Raw genomic sequence first — 18,089 nt, 5'->3', positions numbered from 1 at the left:
CTCCAGTGTAGCAAACTAGAGTTAGAGATATAATGGAAAAGTTCTACTCCTCTCCAGATAGGTTTTTTCCAGAGTCTTTTTCTTCAGCAACTTGAAGTAGGCTTGGCCTCATCCATCTTCTCTTTTCCAACCAGAAGTATCCCCAGGCAACTGCAGAAGCTAAAGTTCAAAGAAGATTGAATCTCTCCTCCTGCTCTCCTAAATTGCCACTTTTGCCCTGCCTTTCTCTTAGGGTCATTAATCTCCACCAGAAAGGAGAGTCTCATACTAAAACTGAAACTCACCCTCCTCTCCACTCCCGCACTGCTAACAATCAAGATATATATATATATATATATATATATACATATACAGTTTTCCCCTCTTAGAAGAGATATTTGGTGAATGTTGATTGCAGACTTTAAATGGGGAATATATGTATATATATATATATATATACATATTTTATACACATACACATACACACACACACACACACACACACACACACACACACACACACATATATATATATATATGTATATATATATGTTCCACTGCAATTTTCTTATCTAGGGGTTCAGAATTTGTATAAAAGAAAACAACTACAACAACTTTTTAAAAATGAATCTCCCTATCTTGCCCAGGCTAAAAATGCAGGGATTATCAAAGGTAACAAAAGCCCAAACCCACTATTTATCAGTTTGGAAGTCTGAGTTGATCTATTTTCAAACTGGCCTGGCTCATTACAATCTGAATAATCTAGTAAGGCATTCATTCCTGGGAATTCTCCATATTACTGCCAAACTTTATTTTGTTGTTTAGTCATTTCAGTTCTGTCAAAGATAGTGGAATGGTTTATCGTTTTCTGTCTAGCTTATTTTACAGATGAGGAAACTGAGGCAAACAGGGTTAAGTTGCTTTCCTTGGATCACACATCTAGTATGTCTCAGAAACATGATTTAAATTCAGGTCTACTTGACCCCAAGCTTGGGACTCTATCAATCACTGTGTTAAGTGCTAGGGATACATATACAAGAGAAAAAGAAAATAGTCTTTGACCTCAATGAACTTACATTCTAATGGAGGAAAACAGTATAGAAAAAAAGAACTGAAAAGTGGCAGAGGTGAAAAGTATGGGGTGGGGGAAGGTAGAAGAGGATGAGATGAGAAGGCTGTTACAGGCTGAGATGGCTGCAAGACTGGAGTCAAGGCAGCTGGAAGTAGAAGCTATTTGTACATACTACATATGCACATGTATTTGTACATACTACATATAAATGTACATGTATAATATTATGTAAACTATTTAAAATCTTGATTGTATTGGTATTTTTATTTTTATATTATCTTTGTTTCTAAATATATGTATTATACACATATATGTGTATAATACATATATATTTCCTCTCTTCTATCTAATAAACCATCCCTTGTGATAAAGACGAAAAAATAGAGGGGGAAAATGCAGTTCAACAATCAATACATCAATTGTGCCTAACAGTATATGCAACATTCCACATCCAAAGTCCTGCACAACTGTCTGTAGAAGGGAAGATGATACATTTTGTAAATTTTTTTCCAGAGTGAAATTTCTTCATTACACGTACAGAACATTAAGTTGTCATCATTAATTTTTTCATTCATTTTATCATATATTGTTTTTTAGGAATCTGTTTACTTCTCTCTGCATCAGTTCATTTAAATCTTCCTATGATCTTTCTTTTCTTCCTAGCATTCTATTTTACTTTGCCTAGGAAACTCTATAGATGACATAATGCCTTTGGGGATCAAATTGTTGAGCCAAGTTGGACAAGGCTGGCCTTATGTAGAAACAACATTAGTGATATATTCAAAGCAATCATGATGGTATTTTTAGAAGCTATCATCTTATGGAATTTCCACTTGAGTGTTCAAGTTATAAATATTCATTACTTTTTGCAAGCTTTAAAATATGGAAAGCCACTGGGAAGGTGATCAATCTTGATATGATTTCATATATACATATATATATATATATATATATATATATATGTAAAGCAAATGACATAATTTCTTTCAAGTTATATAGACTTTCTTCCTAACATGAACTTAGTGGTTTGAGGAATGTCTGTAACAAACACATCAGCAGCCACACCAAATTACATCTCAATCAATGTTAAAAGGCATTTGACATTTCCCTTTGATTTATGGATTAACCTTTACATCAAATTCAGTCTAACATTTATTGTTTTCATCAGGCCTGGTATTACTGCTGTAACCGCTCACTCGGCTCATTGCAGGAACCTGGTTAAATTAATAGCTTTCCCCTTTCACGATTGCAATTGCATAACTAATGAAAAGTCCCTTTTACACAGTTGATGGACATTAACCCATAACCAAATAAACCAGGTCCCAAATAGAGATATATAATGAATTACCTAAATGAACTTGGTTTATCTTCCCATGAATTTGCTTCTGAAATGGCTTAGTGGTGGGAGTTGAGCTTGAAAAATCCGAAGTTACACTGGGGGAAAAATACATATTCCTGAAATATTTTTATTGTACAGGAAGCAATAAGTTTTCAGATGTCACTGTTTTCCACCAACCTTCTCTTGGCATGAGGAAGATTTCAAGAATGTTAGCAGAGATCAGCCAAGTTTGTGTTGATGTTAGCATTGTTTTCTGGGACTCATTTACAGACTGAGTTAATCACCTTCATAGTTAATCAGCTAAAAATTAAGTGGGAGTAAATTTTTTTTTAAAAAGCAAACTCACATACACATATGCCTAGTATGTCACTATGTTAGAACACACTGCAGATTGGGAAAAGAATCCCAAGCTCACTAAAGCATCTAACTGAAGAAACATTTTTTTTTTCTGATGGAAAAATCAGACCTTTTTAGTCAAAATAGGAAACCACTGAAATTTAGGCAAAGGACAATCTACTAGTGAGTGAAGTAGAGCCATTTCCTTCAATTGTTTCTTTTTTTTTATTGGGGGGTGAGATTTGGAGAGGAGGAAGGAGAGGACAGAATTGTTGGAATGGAGCTGAATGAGAGAGGAATATGGAGCTAAGTTATTGCTTAGTTCTGTCCTATCCCTGAATGAGTAACACTTATCTGTAGTTCAGTAAGTAGCAGTCTTGGTGCCTGTGACAAGCTACATGAAACATACCCTCAAATCAGCATTTTAAAATAAAATTCAATTGGAACTGGAAAGAGCCGCAGGTCACTTTTGTTCCTGATACTACTTCTGACCCTTTGGGCTTGACCACCATAGCTTAACTGCCTTTTCACCTTGGAGCATCTGTGGTCCTTCCTCCCATTGGTGAGTCCCCCTTGGAATCTCCATTCTAAGAAAGGATCCAGGATCTCCATCTTTTATTCTTCTTCCAACTTCACTTTTGACTTTATCATTCTGCTTCCAGCTGCCTTGACCAGTCTTGCAGCCATCTCAGCCTGTAACAGCCTTCTCATCTCATCCTCTTCTACCTTCCCCCACCCCATACTTTTCACCTCTGCCACTTTTCAGTTCTTTTTTTCTATACTGTTTTCCTCCATTAGAATGTAAGTTCATTGAGGTCAAGGACTGTTTTCTTTTTCTCTTGTATATTTATCCCTAGCACTTAACACAGTGATTGACACATTTAACAAATGTTGACTTGACTTCTAGACCACTGCTGAAGAGCTCTTTGGAAGGTCAGTGTCCAGAGGGAGGCCAGGGCATATTTCTTATAGTTCCTATTCTAGTTTAATAGTGTAACATTAGTGATTCATTAGGCATGTGTATATTTGTGCTATTTTTCCCCCTTCTAGCCTGTCTGAAGTCAGTAAGGGTAGGAAGCAAATCATGTGGTGACTTCCTGTATTAAATAATTATTCTTATCAATTAGTTTAAAGGAGTAAAGGAGTATTGCCAATACCCCCTCACTTTCAGTGCTCTAATTCAAAGTTCTAGTTGCTCTACCTTAGTTGTGATTTTGGTTCATGATCAGGCAACTGGTAATTCTGGCTAAAAAAAAATCACAGAGCTGGAAAAGGCTTTAAGGATTGTCTAGCTTTTTTTCACCCATCCAGCCATCGTGGTGGAAGCTCAGCTGTCATCTCATCATCATGTCCTCTCATAAAACATTCAGAATCAAGAGGTTCCTGGCCAAGAAACAGAAGCAGAATCGTCCCATTCCCCAGTGGATTCGGATGAAAACTGGCAATAAGATCAGGTACAACTCAAAGAGGAGACACTGGAGAAGGGCCAAGCTTGGGTTATAAAGAATGGCCAGGGAAATGAAAGACATTCTACACCAAGACCACCTCCCCATCCCTACCATTGCATCCATCCATCCATCCATCCATCCATCCATCCATCCATCCATCCATTCATTCATTCATCCATTCATCCATCCATCTATCACTTAAATCGCCTCATTGCCCCCAATAAGAAATAACTACTACTGCTGCCCCTCCCACTTTGGAAACCTGTCTGCCAAAGTACAGACGTCAAAGAAAACCCCCAGCAAAGTATTTGAGTTGTCTTGCCCTTGAATGTCTTCATCTCTTGCATCCATTCATTCGGTAAAATGTGTATTGTGATATAGTTTAAATTACTGTTCCCTCCATTTCTGTGTGGCATTTGTCTGTTTGAGGTTATGCTTAAGAGGCAGAGATCATCCCGCAACAAGTTATTCCTGTCAAGAAAAACCAAGCTCAAGCCCTGCCTCAAACAAGCCTTCACGATAACCTCTCTATGTTTTGTTTTGTGTTCTAAGGAGTTAGAAGAGAGCACCTACTTCACAGGGTTGTTGTGGGTATCTAAGATTTGCAAGCCTTCAGCGGAAGCCTCCAGTGCTGCTAATCTGGAGCTGTCTCAGCCAGATTACGCACAGCTGACTGTGTTCATTTCTCTAACTCACAGTCAGAGAAGTAGCCTGTTTGATCCCCTGCTTATTTCATGCAATAAGCCGTCTTTGTTCCTTGTTGGGAGGTGGTAAATTAAGCGTTGGCAACTTTCTTAAAAGTCATTGGTTATTTGTGTGTTTGGGAAAGCCCAACCTTTTTGTTAGGAACTACACCTGGCCCAGATGAATGGCTTCATAATTTTCTGAAGATGCAATTCTGCTAATAAAGGGCTTCTACAAAAAAAAAAGGATTGTCTAGTCTAATCTTTTTGTTTTTTTAGATTTTTTCAAGGCAATGGGGTTAAGTGGCTTGCCCAAGGCCACACGGCTAGGTAACTATTAAGTGTCTGAGGCCAGATTTGAACCCAGGTACTCCTGACTCCAAGGCCAGTGCTCCACCTAGCCGCCCCTTAGACTAATTTTTTAAAGATTAATTTGGTCTAAGAATTCTTTTTTTTTTTGGCAAAAAGCATGACAAAACTCACCATTGCTAGACCTGAAGCAAAGTAAATCATATTTAGACTGTTTTCACATTGAAAATTGTCATACATCATAATTACTTTGATTTATACTTGATTTTTTACTTTGGAGGAGAAAATATTGCTAAATCAAAATACTCTCATAGAACTTCTTTTTGTATCCTCAGAACACCAGCATTCCATAGAACACAATTAGGAAATTTTATTTAAGTCCAACCCATTTTTCTTTTTATAGATAAGGAAAATAAAGTCCATAGAGTTAAAATGACTTGCTTAAGGTCACATAGCTAATTGTGAAGTAGAAGTTTTTCTCTTATAGTACTTGCTTTCCTAGTCTAAGATATTTTCTCCTTTCAACATCCTCTCATTCTCAGCTTGCCATTTCATCTGTCCATTTAGCCCGCATCAGAGGAAATAACTGACATCCATATAAAACTTAAAGATTTGCTAAGGTCAAAGTATATGAACAGGAAGTTTTCATGATGAAGATGTTTAATGAAGAACTTAAGGCTATCTAGAATCATATGAAAAAATGCTCTAAATCACTATTGATTAGAGAAATGCAAATTAAAACAACTTTCAGGTACTACCTCATGCCTATTAGATTAGCTACTTCGACAGAAAAGGAAAATGATAAATGTTGGAGGGGAAGTGGGAAAACTGGGAAAACTAATGCATAGTTGGTAGAGTTGTGAACTGATCTAATCATTCTGGAGAATAATTTGGAACTATGTCAAAAGGGCAATAAAACTGTCCGTATGCTTTGACCCAGCAATACCATTTCTAGATCTAAATTCCAAAGAGATGATAAAATAAGAGAGAAAGATCTACATATACAACAAATATTTATAGCGGTTCTTTTTGTAGAAATAAAGAATTGGAAATTGAAGAGATGCTTAATTATGAGGAATGACTGAACAAGTTGTGGTATGTGAATATGATGAAATATTATATAAGAATATAAGAAATGATGAGCAACAGATTTCAGGAAAAACCTGGACTTTCATGAACTGATGCTTAGTGAAGTGAGCAGAACCAGGAGTACATTGAACACAGTAACAGCAACAGCAACTTTGTGTAATGATCAATTATAACAGATTTAGTTCCTCTGAGCAATATAGTGATAAAAGACAATTTTAAAATACTTGCAATGAAAAACGTCATCCATATATAAAGAACTATGGAGTCTGAATGCAGATCAATGTATACTACTTTTACTTATTTGTTTTTTTCTTTCTCATGGTTTTTCCCTTTTGTTGTGTTTTTTCTTTCATATCATGACTAATATAGAAATAGGTTTAACATGATTGTACAAATATAACCTATATCAAATTACTTGCTGTCTTGTGGAGGGGGAATAAAAGAGAGAGGGAGGAAAATTTAGAACCCCAAATCTTTAAAAAATGACTGTTGAAAACCATCTTTACACGTAATTGGAAAAAATAAAATACTATAATGTGAAAAAGATAAAAATAAAAAATATTTGCCAAGTATTTTATATATTATACCATTTAATTATCACAACAACCTTGTGAGCAAGGTACCATAATTATTATTATTATAATCATTTTACAAATGAAGAAGTTGAGAATCTCAGTTAAGTGACTTGTGTAGGGTCTTATAACTTGTTATTGAAGAGGGATTTGAACCCATGCTATTCTGTCTTTAAGAATTATATTCATTACTCATGTATAAAAAGCATATGTTTATATAAAGGATTTTATAATTTTATGTATTTTATTTTTCCTAGGGAAATTTTCATTTTAGGAGAGAACATCCAATGTTTGCTTAATTTGAAAGAATCATCAGGAGAAATGATTGTTTTTCTTAAAAAAAATTACTGATATTTTTTATTTTTACGCCATGTTGTAGGCAGTAGTCTGCCTTCATGCAACAACCAGTTGGCTTCTTTGAGAAACCCTGGAAAATGTATTCTCTCATTTTTAAGAACTTGGCAACTATAGCAGTGTTATTTTTCTCTCCTCCTCCTTTGAGGTTCCAAATCACTCCCTACATTGCTACAATTAAAGTAAGAGAATACACAGTTTAATGAAGTGGTTGATCAATAACTTTCTCACATTTGCCTGCTTAAAATCAAATAGCACTTTTTTTTCAAATTACAATTTTAAAGACACAAGAATAATACCTCCTGTACTTCAGACATTCTAAATATCTAGTTAAGAATCTTGTACTTGCCTTCCTGGGAGAGAGAAGAAAAGGGGACTCAGGTCTTCACTCATGACAATATCATGCTTGCTACAAAGATGGGTTGAGCAAATTTTAAATATACCAATAATCAGACTCATTGTTGGCAACCTCCCATCCATTTATTTGGGGAGACAGTTTCTGTGGTTTCATTTAGTACCTTCCTAACAATACACTATTTCACCTGCTCCCAAAAGTCAATAGTTGAGAAGGGAAAGATTAGGAATCAAGGCAAATTTTGATGTATTTCTATTAATCCCATAATAGTTTCATTGTGTTTATCAGAGTTCATTAATCTTTCAAAGTTATTTTTATTATAGTATTGGTATAATTGTATAAATTATTTTTCTATTTTCTATTTTTTTGCTCATTTCACTTTGCAATGATTCACATGTCTTCCCTAGGTTTTTCTAAGACCGTACCCTTATGCGTATCATTTGGGGAATGGTTGAACAAGTTGTGGCATATGATTTTGATGGAATACTATTGTGATATAAGAAATGATGAACAGGATGGCTTCAGAAAAATCTAGTTAGATTTATATGAATAGATGCAAAGTGAAGTGAACTGAAGCAGAAAACATTGTATTCAATAACAGCAATATTATACAATGATTAATTGTGAATGCCTTAGTTAGCCTCAGCAATACAATGATCCAAGACATTTCCAAAGGACTTATGATGGAAAATGCTATTTACCTCCAGAGAAAGCACTGATGGAGTTTGGATGCAGATCAAATTGAACTTCTTTTATTTAAATTTTATTTTTCTTGGTTTGTGTTTTCTTCTGCAGCATGGCTAATAAGGAAATAGGTTCTGCATTACTGTACACGTCTAATCTATGTCAGATTGCTTGCTTTCTCATTGAGGGTGAAGGGAAGGAGGAACAGAGGGATAGACTTTGAAATTCAATTTTTTTAAAAGAATGTTAAAATTGTTATTACATGTAAATTGCAAAAATAAGTACTAATAAAAGTATCCTCTTTATCATTTCATAAAATACAATACATGCCATCACATACAAATACTATAACATTATCAGCCATTCTCTTTTTTGGGGGAAAACCCCTCAGCTTCCAATTCTTTTTTTACCATGAAAGGAGTTTAACTATCTGTCTGTCTGTCTGTCTCTCTATTTTTCTATTTAGGTATCTAAATGGCACAGTGGATAAGAAGTCATGAAGTTAGGAGGACCTGAGTTCAAATATGACCTCAGATACTTGCTAATTGTGAGACCTAGGCAAGTCACTTAACCCTAACTGCGTCCCATCCAGGGCTATCTCCAGTTGTCCTGATGTATATCTGGCTACTGGATGGTTTCAGAGTAGAAAGTGAGACTAGTAACAGCACAGCACTCCCTCACTCAAATTCAATTCACATGCTTGTTGTGGCATCACCTCACTGATGTCATGTTCTTCGAAAATTAAGGACAAACATTATCTATCTATCTATCTATCTATCTATCTATCTATCTATCTATCTTTCTATCTATCTGTATGTTTTTTTATAGATGGATTCTTTCCCTAGACCTAATAATGGTAATTCTTAGTGTTAGCTCCCCTTAATTCTAGTACCATCCCTCTATTTATTTCTCCTATCTTTATTTTACATAGTTATTAGCAAATTGTCCCCCCCCCCCATAGATTGTAAATTCCTTGAGGTCTTTCACTTTTCTTTATATTCTTAACATTAACTTAGACCCGGCTTTTTGTTGTTATTTAGTAATTTATGGTCCTGTCTGCCTCTTCAAGATTCCATTTGTTTTTTTAAGAGCTCATTTTTTTTTACCTTGGGAAAGATACTGGAGTGGTTTGCCATTTCCTTTTCCAGGTCATTTTACAATCAAGGAAATTGAGGTGAACTGGGTAAAGTGACTTGCCCGTAGTCACACAGTTAGTGTCTAAGGGGGGATTTGCAGTTAGGGTCTCCTATTCATGTACCTGTCCCTGCCTGAGCCTTAGTAGGTGCTTAATAAATAGTGATTGACTTGAAACCTACTCTCCCAACCTGAGTGCCTCCATTTATATCATGCTGATTGCCTTGTTGAGTCATGAAGAACCCATGACCTTTCATTTCTGAATATTTTCCGTCACTACTCTCCCCAATATTCCTCCTTCCTCAAATCAGTGAGCTATCCTTTTTAACAAAACATAAAAAAGAAAGAGGAAAAAGTAGTTCAATTGAAAAGTAGCTCAGTTACTTCAATCGAAGTAACTCGCATGTGAACTGAACCTGATTAGTTTATGTAATATTCTACACCATAGTAACCATCTCTGAACAGAAAGGAGGGATGTATATTTTCTCATCTCTTCTCCAGGGCTAAACTTATTCATTATAATTGCGTGGTATCATTTTGCCTTTTTTTGGTGTAATAATGCTATCTTGCCTTCTTTTGATAAAGGTCTGTTATATTATATTACATCCCTACCCTAAGGTTCTTCAGTACCATTAGGGAGGTGTCTGCTCAGTTTGTGGTTGGTTCAAATTGACACCAGTAGAATTCCCCTTATTCAAGGTGGTCCTTTATACACTTGTTCAATTTAAAAAAATTGATAGATTAGCTTTTATAAAGGAATATGACATAGCAAGCAAGATATACAAATATCCTCCTTCAACAACATAGAGGGGCATATTCCCTCCTACATCACCTTAATATCTGGGAAAGGGATGTTCCACAAAGAACAGTACAACAAAGTTCCAAGAACAAAGCCTTGGGTTTAAGTCCCAGGTACCTGTTTTTTGAGAATTTCTTTCCTGGACTATCCAGAAATATCCAATCTGGAATCCTCCTGTAAGATTACCATGGTTTGAATCCAGGTCCAGAGCAGGTTTCAATGCTGATATCTATCATGGAAAAGGAAAAGGAAACAAATGCTAAACTCATTTCTCAGCGTCACAAGACCGAAAAGAGAAAAAGGGCAGATGGTCTTTCTCACCCAGTTCAATTCCTCATGACTGTGCTATAAGCAAGAAGGACTTTTACTCCTTTTGGATGGAACTACAAAGAGATAGTGACTGTCCCCATCTGGTCTCAAAACTGAACAGATCTACTAATGGGAAGAGGACAGAACATTTAAAACAGGGTGATCAAGGAATCCTTCCTGGATTTGTTGGAGAGGGATACCTCCTGTGGAATATGACACATGCTCTGGCTCCTTGTCAAGGCACACTATCTTGCTGTAGGAAAAAAAAAAAAGGAAAAAAGGAAAAGAAAGAAAAAAGAAAAAAAGAAAGAATGGAAGGGAGAAAGAAAGAAAGAAAGAGAAAGAAAGAAAGAAAGAAAGAAGGAAAGAAAGAAACACACACACACACACACACACACAAACACACACATGATTGGCCCTCAATGACAACAAAAAGAATCCCATGATCATCTTTACTGCATATTCATGCACCAGAATTTGTTTAACTATTTCCCCCCAATCAATAGTTCTACTTTTTATTTTCAACTTTTGAATCTCAAAAAGTACAGCTTGTAATATTTTTCTATATATAGTATTGTTCTTTCTGCCTTTGACCTCTTATAGGACATAGGTGAAGCAATGGGTTCAGAGGATATAGGAACTGAATGCTTTAGTCATTTAAAAAGAAGTCCAAATTTCTTTTTTTTAATAGCTGAACAAATTTCTAGCAGGATCAGTGATGTATTTATATATTTTCTTTTCTACAACCTTAAATCTATCTTTTGTCATTTTTGCCAAATTTTTGAGAACCAGGCAAAATCTTAGATTTGTTCCTTTTATTAGTAATGATTTGAAGTAATTTTTCATAGAATTAACAAAGGTGCTTTTAATTTAGTACCTTTGGGACACTTAACCTCTGCAAACCATTCTTTCAGGAAACCATTTATTCCATCTATAAATAAGGCTAATTCTGTAATCTTGCAGATATTTTCTCAATCATTTAATTAATGAGAGCTGGTCATTGAGGGGTTCAGATTTTGTGTTCTAATAAAAGCCTAATTAGGATCAGCTTTTAGAGTAGGCTGAAAAGATCTTATGATTTGAGGAGCTCTGGAAATCCTCCCCACTACCAGTATGGTATCTAAAATTGCACCATGCCTGAAAGGCCAGTTTCTGGAGAGGCAGAGGCTCCCAAGTTGAAGTGTGCTATGAAGATTGGGTGCCAGTACTAAATTTAGTATCAGTGTGGTGGTGAACCACTGGGGGTGGGGGCCAGTAGGCTGCCTAAGGAAAGGCAAATCAACTCAGATTAGAAAGGAAATAGGTTAAAGCCCAGTAGTGGGATGGAGCTCTTGAGTAGGTTCTGCATTCCATTCAGAATAATAGGAGACCTGGATATAAAAAAAAAACTAATGAAATAGATTGTATCATTGAATTATCATTCCTTTATATTGAGGCATTATCCTTTGTTCCAATGCAAGTATCTGTGATCAAAATAACACACACAACTCTCTTCTCTCTGTCTTGGTTTCTCTGGTTCTGTGGTTCGCTCTCTCTGTCTCTGTGTGTGTGTCTCTCTCTTTGTCTCTCTCTGTCTCTCTGTCACTGTCTCTGTCTCTGTCTGTCTGTCTCTCTGTCTCTGTCTCTGTCTCTGTCTCTGTCTCTGTCTCTCTCTCTCTCTCTCTCTCCCTCTCTCTCTCTCTCTCTCTCGGATCTGTACTTGGATCTGATTTCATTTGTATGGAAATTCCTTTCCACTGAAAATCAGTTTTAGAGAATTACTGTGAGTCCCTAGGCAAGTCACTTAACACTTTTGGCTTCAGTTTCCTCATCTATAAAATGAGCTAGAGAAAGAAATGGTAAACCACTCCAGTATCCATGCCAAGAAAATCCCTAATGAGGTCATGAAGAATTAGATATAACTGAACAACAAGGAAATTATATTGAATAAAGGAGTTCCCAGTTGGGAGGTGAATAGTTAAGTGATTCCATGCAGAAGGTTGGGGCTTCATAAGGAGAGAAGAAAGAAACTGAAAGACAAGCCCCATAAGAAAAATCCCACCTACTTTCTAACTGCCCAGGAACAGCAGTAGCAACAATACTGGGAATACCATATTCTCTCTAGCTACGCCTTCCATTCTTTGGATTGCTAGGAGAAAAACTATTAAGCACTTCAAAGAATGTGGCATTATGCAAAAGGATATGCAGAGATTTAGATTAATATCCTAAGCTCTTTTTTTGGATCCAAGTAAGGCATTTTATCCAATAAAGAATGATTCATGTGTAATTTGTAATTCTAGTCTCAGCTGGCAGTGCTCACAGATATGGCGCAGCTGAATGGGTCCACAACTATGATTCCTCAGGATAACAGAAGAGGAAGGAATGGTAAACTCCTTGAGTTTGAGCATGTTTTCTGCCTTTCTTTTTTATCTCCAGCATAATGTTTGACTCATGGTAGGTACTAAACAATTGCTTATTGATTTAACTAGACTTGTGTCTCTTTCAAGAGTCATGTAAGCCTAGCTTTGTGCAACCTGAGTATTGTTGTTCAGTGGTATCTGGCCCTTCAGGACTCCATGAACTAGTATGCCAATACTGTCCATGGAGTTTTCCTAGCAAAAACACTGGAGGGATTTACCATTTCCTTGTCCAGTGGATTAAGGCAAACAAAGGTTAAATGATTTGCCCACAGTCACACAGATAGTAAGTATCTAAGGCTGAAGTTGAACTCAAGTCTTCCTGACTCCACGTCTAGTAGTCTATCCACTCAGTCATCAAGATAAGCATATAGCTAAGTATAACAAATAGCAAAATTCTCCCAGATGTCAGGTGTTTAGGAGTATCTACCTACTCATTCTTCCTTTTGCTGCTTTGTCAAACAGGTAAAAAACAGACACCATGATTATGCAAAATTCAGGATTTCATAAGTAATCCTTTTTTTCTTTGTATATTGAAACATTTGTGTTGATAGATAATTGTTAATTTAATAACAAAAAAAGATTTTTTTTTAAAAGAAGGAATCATACAAAGGCAGATTGGCTCACTAGGAGTCTGACCTCAGAGTGAGCATTCAGATAGGCTAGTAGGTATTAATTCACTGGATTCATTCATTTTCCTCAGAAGTTTGCATCTGATTTTCTCACTATGACTCAGAATCTGGTGTCTCCTACCCCTGAAACCCTTTTTAACCTGGGTTTTGCCATGCTGGTCTCCTCCTATATTTGCATTCCTATTGGTACTTTCATTTTGAGGAGGAGCCCAGGCCAAACATTTGTATTCCTGACCCTCCTTTGTTTCTGACTTTCTGGCTTTGATAGGAGGCCTCAAATCCTTCTGTACCCGGGGCCTTTTCATCATGGAAATGCTGACCCACTTTTATCATTGGCGAACTCCTCCTGGAACCTGGGCTGACTTTCTTTCATTCCTCTCCCAGCTTTGACTCTTACTTTCCAGACTTTGACACCCTGTCCCCTTTCAGGTACCTTGTCTTTCTTCTCCATCAACCACTGATATGATTATTTTCAGGTGAAATGACATAAAGAAGATCCATTACCATCTACTTTGCCACTGTTCCCAAAAGACCCAGGACCTTTCTATTCTGACTTGAAATTAAAATTTTACAATATGATCTAAAGAGATTGAGAGAAAGGACTTACTTTTCTCTTTGTAGCCATAATACTTAATACAATGTTTATACATAGCAGATAATTAATACATGTTACATTCATTCATTCATTCTTCAGAATAATGTTTGGTCTCCTGCAAACACATATGTATGTGTATGTGTGTATACATATATATACATATATACATATACATACATATATATATGTATATATATATATATACAAATTGAAGTTAAGATACATCTTGTGACTAGCACATGAGGGCACTGACCAGAGATCACAGATCTCTTCTATTGAAGTTAAGTATCCTGTTCTTTGGACAGTTAAGCAACACAAGAGATAAAGTTCTCAGTCTGGTGGTCAGAAAGACTCATCTTCCCAAGTTCAAATCTGACTTCAGACACTTTCTAGATGTGTTATCTATGGCAAGTTATTTAACACCGTTTGCCTCAGTTTCTTCCTCTATAAAATGAGCAGGAGAAAGAACTGGCAAATCACTCCAATATCTTTGCCAAGAAACCCCAAATGGGGTCACCAAAAGTCAGACTGACTAAAATTCTGAACAATAAAAACTCTGACTCAAGAGTCAACATTCTCACTATAGTTTTCTATGTATGCTGGGGAGACTTCTGCTCTGGGAACCATTCAACAGGTGGGGAATTGCCTTTCTTTGGAAAAGCCCTAGTCATGTTTCACTTCATAATTCTCTGACAGTCTTCTTGATAGCCTAGCCAGTCATCTATGACTCCTTTCTTCTTCGTCCTTTCTGGAATTATCAATCATGATTAATCAACTTTGTCATTGGTGGAGTGTGTCAACCTAATCATTTATTACCCACCTTGTAGCTTTCTGACCTAAATGAGCCTCCTTATCACTATTCCCCTTTGCGTATCTCCCCCATTTGAACATAAACTTCATGAGTTCAAGGACTATATTTGCTTTCTGTATTTGTATTCCTAAAGCTTAGACTAGTGTTTGGCTTATAGGAAGAGGTTAATAAATTCTTTCCATTAATTTTTCATTCATTCTTTTTATTATACCACATTTCCTTCTTTACCTTAGAGTTTGAAGGTTTGAAGTCCTTTTGTTAAAAATTTATATATTTCGTAGAGCTAGGAAAAATAATAAAATTCATTTGGAGGAACAAAAGGTCAAGAATATCAAAGAATCAATTAAAATGTCAAGGAAAGTTATCTAGCTGTACTGGATCTCAAACTGTGCAATTATCAAAACAATTTGTTACTGATTAAAAAAAGAGTGGAGGATCAGTGGAACAGATTAAATATACATTACATTATAGTGAATGACCAAACTAATCTAATATATGAAAAATACAAAGATCCAAGCTTTTGGAACAAAAACTCGTAATTTAACAAAAACTGCTGGGAAAACTGGAAAACTGGATGGCAGAAACTAGGTATAGACCAACATCTCAAAGATAATGTAACATCATATAGTCAAAATGAGCAGATGATTGGTATATAATGGGAATACCTTAAGAAAATTGGGAGAGATCATGGAATTATTTGTCTGATATATTGATAATGGGAGAACTTAGAACCAAAAAATATAGAGAACATTATAAAATGGATAGTTTTGATTATATAAAATTTTAAAGGTTTTTTACATAAACTATTCTAATGAAACCAAAATTAAAAGGAAAAAAAGAAAATGGGAGGGATTTTGTATAGTATCTCTGATAAAGGCCTCATTTCTCAAATATATAGAAAACGAACTCAAATTTATAAAAAAATACATTATTCTTCAATTGGATAAATAGTCACAGAATATAAACTGGCAGTTTTCAGACAAAGAAATCAAAGCTATTTTCAACCAGATGAAGCTCACCCCTCAAAATGAGAGAATTCCAAGTTGGGTCGGAAGCAGAAATGTTTTATTAGGAGAAAAATCAAACACTAGTGCTGAGAGCCCCAGGAAAACAGGCCAGGAGAGGCAAGGGAAATTTATGATTGAAAACCACAAAGGGATTTCAGGGAGAGGTTAGGAGAAAGAATGGATGATCTTTCCCAGGAATAGGTAGACACAGAAGCAGGATAGTTTGCAGGAACAGTTTGACTACAAGACTGGATTGGACCAGTTTGGGGGGGGGGGCACAACTCAGCAAGGTCAGTCAGCAAACACCCACAAAGGCATCTGGGAGTAAGCAAGATTTTAACTCACTGCAGGCTCCTAATTGATTCCTTTAGCAAATAGGTTTACTCTGTGTCCAGTGCATCTATTGGTAAGTTCATAGAAAATAAGCATATTTTTCATACTATATTTAGTCATTTGAAAAAACGTTCTAAAACACTATTGATTAGTGAAACTCAAATTTAAAACAACCATGAGGTTCTGCCTCACATCTATTAAAATGACATATAATTAAAATGCAAAATGATATATCTTGGAGGGAATATAGGAAAATCGGGACATTAATGCATTATTGATGGAGTTGTGAACTGATTCAATTTGGAACAATTTGGAACAGTTTGGAACAATTTGGAACCTTGCCCAAAGGGCTATAAAATTCTGCACACCCTTTGATCTAGTAGTAACACTGCTAGGTCTATATTCCAAAGATATTAAAAAATTGGAAATGTACCTATTTATACAAGAAATATTTATAGCAGTTCTTTCTGTGGTGGTTAAGAATTGCAAATTGAAGAGATTCCATCAATTAGGGAATGGTTAAACAAGCTGTGCTATTTGATTGTAATGGAATATTATTGTGCTATCAGAAATGATAAACAGAATGATTTCAGAAAAAACCTGGAAAGTCTAATATGTACTGATGCAAAGTGAAGTCACCAGAACCAGGAAAATGTTGTACTTGGTAACAACAATATTGTAAGATGAACGACTGTGATGATTTAGCTATTGTCTGCCAAACAATGATCTAAGAGGACCTCCAAAAGATTTATAATGAATCATGCTATCTACCTCAAAAGGAAAAAAATGTATATTATCCGAATACAGACTGAAACATGCTATTTTTTCACCTTTTTTTTGTCTTCTTGTACAACATGACTAATATGGAGATGTTTCACAAATTTACAAGATTGCACATGTATATTCTATATTTGATTACTTACTCTCTGGGGGAAGGAAGGGAGGGAGATAATTTGAACTTCAAAACATTTTTAAAAAGCAAATTTTTAAAAAATTATTTCAACTTATAATTGGGGGAAATAAAATGTTATATTTATATGTTTATAAGTAAATATTTAAATATATATTTTTAAAGCTTATACCACAAGAAAGAGAACTAACCCATTTGTTTCAGGATCAGCATCATCATCATCATGGACAGGTACTCACAGAATTTACAAGTCTGAAGCTCACTCTGAATTTAAATGTGAAGAATTATTGGCATATTTAGCCCTTAGGAGAGTTGTGTTTGTCTGTAGAGACAAAGTAAAAAACAAGCAGATCATTGGCCCTGGAGTCAAAAGGACCTGAGTTCAAATTCAACCTCAGACACTTACAAATTACCTAGCCATGTAATCTTGGGCAAGTCACTCAATCCCATTGCCTTGTCAAATAAACAAACAAACAAGCAAATGAATGAATAAACAGATTCTAGACTAATCAAAAAAATTTAATGTGACTTTATATTTTAATTTGAAAAACATTAGTAATCACAGTGTTAAATTACAAAAAAGCTAGATAGTGCCATAATGAAGAGAGTGCTGGGACTGGAGTTAGGAAGACTCATTTACATGAATTCAAATCTGGTCTTAAAGATTTACTATCTAAGCAAGTCACTTAACTCTATTTGACACTGTTTCTTTATCTGTAAAATGAGCCAGAGAGGGAAATAGAAAACTCCTCTAGAATCTTTGCCAAGAAACCTCAAATGGGGTCACAAAGAGTCAGACATGACTGAAATGACTCAACAACAGCATATTAGTGGTTACAATGTTAAATCATCTCTAATTCAAGGAAATGCTTATTGTAGATATGCACTAGATGATAATAATTTTGTGGATTCACATCTGAATGAATAATTGAATTCCCTCCAA

General features: G+C 35.6%; 1 protein-coding gene across 1 annotated transcript; it reads left to right on the top strand.

The window, feature by feature from the left end:
* The first annotated feature begins 4,043 nt into the window (after positions 1–4,043).
* LOC141501892 (large ribosomal subunit protein eL39-like) lies at positions 4,044–4,419 on the top strand. The gene has a single exon (XM_074206305.1). The coding sequence runs from the start codon at positions 4,074–4,076 to the stop codon at positions 4,227–4,229; it is 156 nt and encodes a 51-aa protein (XP_074062406.1). The 5' UTR covers positions 4,044–4,073; the 3' UTR covers positions 4,230–4,419.
* The last annotated feature ends 13,670 nt before the right edge of the window (positions 4,420–18,089 follow it).

Source organism: Macrotis lagotis, chromosome X (genome assembly GCF_037893015.1).
Source record: "Macrotis lagotis isolate mMagLag1 chromosome X, bilby.v1.9.chrom.fasta, whole genome shotgun sequence".
Taxonomy (NCBI): domain Eukaryota; kingdom Metazoa; phylum Chordata; class Mammalia; order Peramelemorphia; family Peramelidae; genus Macrotis; species Macrotis lagotis.
This window is presented reverse-complemented; position numbering and strand designations above follow the sequence as displayed.